Source organism: Austrofundulus limnaeus, unplaced genomic scaffold (genome assembly GCF_001266775.1).
Source record: "Austrofundulus limnaeus strain Quisiro unplaced genomic scaffold, Austrofundulus_limnaeus-1.0 Scaffold306, whole genome shotgun sequence".
NCBI lineage: Eukaryota > Metazoa > Chordata > Actinopteri > Cyprinodontiformes > Rivulidae > Austrofundulus > Austrofundulus limnaeus.
The window spans coordinates 439,517-446,454 of NW_013952708.1; the positions used below are offsets into that span (position 1 = coordinate 439,517).

The window sequence follows — 6,938 nt, forward strand, 5'->3', positions numbered from 1 at the left end:
TGCTCGCTGTTTCGGACTGATTCTCAACACTTGGTGCTGTAGAATTTGATCTTCAATCGGTCGCAAAAAACGTAGCTTCAACCAGTGTTGATGTATCTGTTGGTGCGCGGTTTTATTACATCAGTGTAGTAATAATAAGCATAATACAAAGTTAATTTATCTGGCACCAATTCAGAAGCCAAACGATTTAAGTTAAGGAAACCAGTTGAGGAGATGTCTTTTTTTAGCCACTTCAGTTGAAAGCAGAACTGAATATTAGTTTCTTCATCATCAATGACATTTTTAAAGAAGAAAAAGAAAGAGAAGAATAAAGTTAAATGTAATGGGAAAGAGCAAAAGAGAGATTAGAAGATATGTGAAATATATGAAGACACAAAACAACACACCTGACATCTTGGCTGCACACCTACAGAAACAGAGATAACAAAAACACAGCAACAAAAATGCATATGTATATAATAATAATGATTATAACCTTACTGAAAGGTATTCTTATAAATATATATATATCTCCATACCTACACACACATGCATACACATACTGTATGTCTATACATACACATATGCACATACTATTCAATCTGTGTCCGACCAGAAAACCCAGGATTTAAACACCTGTTTGTGTGCGGTTGTGAGCATGCATGTGTGTACAAGATCTCACCAATGGAATGTTTAAAAGTGACTGTGGAGGACCACAGACCCGACCTGTAAAGCCCGAAGGCGACATAAGGGAGACCAGCGCCAAAGACCCTGAGAGGGACCCCAAGTGCGGAGCCCCCAGACACACCCGCGCCAGGTGCCCACCCACCCCGCAAAGGGGACCATAGGAGAGAACAGGGAGAGCACCACCATCGACCACATGCAGTAAACCCCGGGGGCCAGCAGCGATGAGCTCACAGGCCCCACCGGCACCCACCGTGCCAGAGCAGAACCAGGCATGGCCCACGAGGCCCCACCTCAAGCCAAGGCCCGACAGGGCCAGGGAACCCAAGCCCCAACGGGCCGAGCCAGCACATGCTCAAGCACCCAGCCCTAGGCATCGAGAGCCACCAGCGCGCCGGCGGGCAAAGGCACAACCCACCAGAAGGCAGCGCTGCAGGGGAAGCAGTGGGCCCTCAAATGAAGCCGAAGAAGGCGCCGCCCAAGTCCCAGCCTGACAAAAATCCAAGCATACACAGACACAATCACACAATCCCACCCTCATCCTCTCACCCACTCATTCAAAGACACACAAGATGGATGCCAAATTCCTCTCATACTCCCCATACATGCCCTATGTGGTGGAGAGGAGCAGATAGCCAAGTCTCGGCCCGGGCCGCACCAGACGTCTGCTGCTTCTCTGGACCCCATCCCCAAAAAAAGCCAACGAGGGAGTGAAAAAGGAGGCCCCAATACCTCTTCCTCCGGACAGACCACCAGGTCCGGAAAGCCCCAGACCACGGACAGACAGAGCCCAGAGGGCCACCAGAAACCGGGACCAACAGTCCACCTGCCCCAGAGCCGTCCAGACCCCCAAGACCCGACCCCCAGCCAGCCCGCAACCGAAAGAAGCTACCGTACCCCAGCGAGGACGATTCAGCCGAGAGTGCACACCCAGCAGCCGACAGCGCAARGAGGGACCAAGAGCAAACCTCCGCCACAACAAAGGGGCCAACCAAGCTGACCCAGCACAGCTCCCGGCCACCACCAAGGCCACCTACCCAGCCCCCACCACAGAAGAAATACTATACCTACCTACCTACCTACCCCATAATTCAGATAACTCTCAGAACATACAGCACACTAGACACCCAGGTTGGGTTGGCCTATCCCCTCCCACGGGCCACCGGCCCCGCCCCAATTAAAGTACATTAAAATACATTCTACCATAAATCAAATGTGACAAAAGACCCAAAAACACAAATGTAAAAAAAACTAATTATACAAAAAGAATCTGAAGAGGGGAAAAAAGTTTTCAAAGACAAACCTGAGCCTTTGGTTAAGTTTGTTTCTGGTGGCATATAAAGCAATTAAACACTCACAAAAACAACCCCAACTACAATATTTCTGTTCATGAGAAAACACATGGTTGTAGAAATATGGGGTGGTATTTAAAGTGACAAAAGATGACTTCTTTTCTCATATCCTCAGTRCTTTTCGCACCTCACCCTCAGATACTGACACCAAGTTAACACTGGGCGTGAGGACCCTGTTTGAGCCAGGAAACACTGATTCATAGAAACTAGCCTTCTGACAGCGAGAAGCTAAACACCTGAAAATCACTTCTTAAAGACAAGTCATTGATAATGAAAAAAATAATGTGGTACTTTATAATCTAGTTATTTTCCAGAAGTCTTGATKTTTGTGTGTTTGTGTGAATGGCAGATGTAAGACTTTGACATCAACAAAATTTGACAATCACACATGTCAATAATTTTATCAAAAGTTTATAATGGGTTTGCATTGGAAACACCTACCTCAACATCCTGCAGGCTGAAGTCGTTCTGGTCTTTGAAATTTGCCGCCCCGGCACTCAGCTCCATCAGCATCTTAGCAATCTCAGGCTTTATTGCTGCAGTCAGCCTGCTGGCCGCCTCCATGACGTGTTCCTGCACGTCCTTCAGTTGCATAGCTGCTTTGGAATAGTGAGAGTTCCTGAACACACTGCTGAACAGGTCTGTGAGGAAGGCGCTGGCCCGACAGAACACATTGAGGGCATCCAAATATTTAGAGATGCCTTGCTGGATGTCAGCGACAGCAGTCGTGGTTCCAGAGGGAGGTGGGTGGCAGCTGCCAGGAAGGCCCACCCCGGTGCCCAAAGGCGAAGAGGCAGAGCAAGAAGAAGTCAGAGGCGCGCTCAGGGTCCGGCTCAGCTCAGGCATCTGGTACTGCTGGTGCTGTTGCACTTTCTGCTTGGACCCGCCAAGCAAAAAGCGACGCTTGTAGTCCATTTTACTTTCCTGTGCACTACAACAATACATAGGTGGTGCAACAGCACCGGAAGCTCCTGTTTGTTGTAGTTTGTTTTCTCCACAAAGTCCGCTTATCTGTTTTACAAAAAAACTAAATCCAACAGACTTGAAATTATTCAAGTTTAGTCGAGTCACAATTTAAGAGGTCCACCTGCCTGAGGGTCATCTCAATGTTCTTCATGAAACGGCAACAAAAAAKTGTGTAAGAATGAAAGGGGAATCCAAAAACCAAACGCTGAGTAAAAACTTTACAAGCAGCCCTGCTGCAGATATTTCATTCCCAACCAAAAAACAACTCCAGATTCACTGTTTTTAGCTTCAAGCAAAGTTATCATAGTAGAAGAGGAAAAGTATCACAGCAAAGTTTTAAAGTGCATTAACTTTCCCTTCAGATGGGAAAATGTTTCTTCATACAGTACACACATATGTATTTACATATATAATTCTATATCAGCCTGCACTAGTAAAAGTAGAAAAATTCATTTAAAAGCTGAAAGGAAAAATGCATCCACAGAAAATGTCACACTGATCAACAGCAAAAAGGGAAAATGACAATTTAAAAAAAAAAACGAGTAAATGCCAGAGTTAGAGGATGTGGCTTTGTTCTTTCTTTTGCAGAGGAGCTGTGGGAGGCCAAGGGCAGACAGATCCAGTCCGTCTCAAATCCTCTTCACAAAGCTGGACTAGGCAGGCAGTGAGCAAGCGGCCAGCTGATAGCTCAGTCTGTTGGTCTAAAGTCTCCAGCAGCTTCCTGGTTTATCCACCGTCTGCTGGCTGAGGTAGATATTACTCACTGCGAAAACAAGTGTGCTTCCAGATCTTGTCGTTCTCTGCGGATGCAGATTAGAGCGACAAAAGCACAAATGTATCTGTAAGGCCTCTAGGTCATCTCCTGAGGGAGGAAAGGGTAGAGAAACACAAGAAAGGGTTAGCATCATGTCAAAAAGGAAGGATGGGCTTAAATTCAGCCCTTTTACTAACACATACAARAAGACATTGTACACCATGTGACATTTAAAAGGTATTTTTCCAAGTTTTAATGTTATGTAGACAGCCAAGAAAACCAAGTTAAATAATGTCCTCAAAAAGTACCATTACTTCATAAAGCTGTAAGAACCACGCTAAAAGCAGAAGTGAAAATCAAAGTGGCAGAAATTCATAACACTTATTTCACAAKGAAAATGATCTAATGATGTACTTCCCATGTTTCAAAAGAACTCCAGTCAAAGGTCATTATTTTTTAGAAACATAATTTGAAAAAATTAGTCTAAGTTTTTAATGTATTTACATGACTACATAACTCTCTCTAATAATAATCTAACTAATAATCTAACTAATATCTCTTCTCTCTCAATTGTCAAAATTTTTAGAAAAACTATTTTTGAAACAACTTGGTATTATCATGTAAAACTATTTAGTATTGTCCAACTCTCAATTTGGGTTTAGAACCAAAAGGTCAACTTCAATGGCAGTAATGCAACTAGTAGAAGATGTACCAAATGCAATCGATAAAAAGGAGTTTACTGTTGGAGTGTTCATACACTTTAAAAGCTTTCAATAGATAGATCAAAGATCACTGATGAATAACCATTGAATTGGAGATATGATGTTGAGAGGAATAGCACATTCTTGGATAAAAATTTACCTGGATCAACGATATCAATATGTACAAATATATGAAATCTGATGTATTGAAGGTTACCTGTGGAGTACCACAAGGGTCAGTGCTCTGTCCTAAACTTTTTTCTACTTTAAATTATCTTGAAATTGAATTAAATGTATTTAAAAAATGGTGAAACAAAAACAAATTACAACTAAATTACGGTAAAACAAAATATATAATATTTAGTTATAAAGGAATAAAAAATTATGTCAAACTCATGATAAACAATATTGAAATAGTAAGAGTGTATGAAATTAAATTTTTGGGAGTGATACATGATTACAAATTGCATTGGAAGGCTCATATTGAAAATGTAAAAGCTAAAATGTCAAAAACTATTGCAATAATAAATAAAATATTTTGTAAATAAAAAAATCACTATACATGTTATACTGTTGCTTAATTTTTCCATACATGACTTACTGTGTGGAGATCTGGGGAAATTTTATAAAACCAACACGAAACCTGTCTACATGCTTCAGACGAAAGCTACATGAATTATAAATGCATCAGAATGTCATCCAACTAATGAAAAATTTCTTACATTGCAATACTTTGACGATTTCTTTTAGAAAAATCTATAGGAAAGATGTTGGTGTTTTGATTTTGATGTGTGTATAAAAAGTAAAGTAAATAGCTTATGCTTCTACCTACACTTATTTTCGGTTTTATTTATTTTCAGTATTAATTCAGTTTTGTTTTCACTGTTCTGCGTTTTTGTGTTGTCTTGTAAATTTAAACGTTAAAAATGACCTAAATAATAATTTTAAAAGATACATTAAGGGACCCTGGCCAAAAAAGGGCATTTACACTATTAGGTGTCACAGTCACAGCTGTCACCCCAATATATAATGTTTCAAAGAAATTGCCTTTGACTAGTTTTAAAAGTGTTCCTCAGTTTAATCCTCAAGGATTAAACTTACAATGTTCACCTCTTCACATCTGGCATGTCCCACTTGTAGTTTATTTTGCAGACCCATATCTGTTAAATTTGTAACAGCAAAAGAAGTATTGAATTTAAAGAGGCTCATAAATAAGATTAGAACACATTAAAACGCAATCTGCCCACTGTTGAGGTCTTCAGTCAAACATCTATTGATGATTTGAAAATGAAAACTATTAAATATAAAGTGACACCAGTTTTGTCAGGTTGTACTCACAACTGCAAATTGTTAAATCTATTATTTATTGGAAAGTATCTCGTTTTGTTGAGACACATGAAACATACTTTCAAACAGGATGGCTTTAGTCACAGTTTTCGCGGCTCTGTGGTAATATCTTATTACTGTTCAGGAAAGAACTGTCATTTAAAATTGTGCATTTCCAGACGATTAGTAACACCAGTACCGCACAGAGAGTGTCTCTGCAAAGAATCTCTGGCAGTGTCCATTTTAGCAGAACACAGCTGCCGATAGAAATTCCTGCAAGACGCCATTGTTGGAACGCACTGTGAGGTCTTTTGAGTTATACATAGGAGGAGTCACAATACTCCCATTCTATCTGACTCTTGTCCTTCTCCCTTCGGCCTTTTCACATTATTAGGAAGGAATATAATATTTGACATTGTCAAGACCAAAGAAGGACTCCTTTTAAATATGCTATTCATCTCAAAGATAGGTTGTAGCTAACTTAGTTATGCAATGTCATTAAGTAAAATCATCCACAATACAGACGTTAGAATGTAGAAGAACTTAACATTTATTAACAAACTGTGACTAAACTTGTTTTAGCTGAAATTTCTATTTTAAATATGAACATGGTTGTTATTTCTTATCAAAACCCATTCCTTTGTATTCCTGATACTTTACTGGCATTCCAACTTATGTAGATGAACTCCTGATGATATTGTTCATGGAACACTAAACATCAGCCTAATAAATTAAACTCTTCTGTTCGCTGTTCTCTAAACACCAGAGCTATCATCCTGTGGAACATTTAAACCATGTTATCTTGTAACACCATGCTATAGAGTCCATGTTTGGCCATGAGTCATGAAAACAGACTTGTGGAAAGAAAACACTTTCCTTAACTAGATATCACTATCCAGTATGCTGTGCCTGTATGTTAAACAACTGTGTCACTGGCCCACATGTGCAGCAGCTTCCATTACACATCTCCACCAGAATTCTACTGACCTTTGAACCTCACTTCCTTTCACAAACAGAGGGGTACGTAATGCAAAAAAATAAAATAAATAAATAAAAAAAATCTTTAAACCCTTATCTGTCCTGGACCATTGGCTGAGGAGAGGGTCGTGGCTGAGAGAAACTGCATGTTAGCCACCCCTCAACGTTTTGTTTTTATCCTTTCACTATATATATATA

General features: G+C 40.4%; 1 protein-coding gene across 1 annotated transcript in view; it reads right to left on the bottom strand.

The window, feature by feature from the left end:
* garre1 (granule associated Rac and RHOG effector 1) overlaps positions 1 to 6,938 on the bottom strand; it is a 36,924-nt gene that overhangs the window by 18,767 nt on the left and 11,219 nt on the right. The window contains exon 2 of the mRNA XM_014021797.1: positions 2,457 to 3,843. Within this exon, the coding sequence (XP_013877251.1) occupies positions 2,457 to 2,960 (504 nt within the window). The 5' untranslated portion in view covers positions 2,961 to 3,843. The remainder of the gene's footprint in view (positions 1 to 2,456; positions 3,844 to 6,938) is intronic.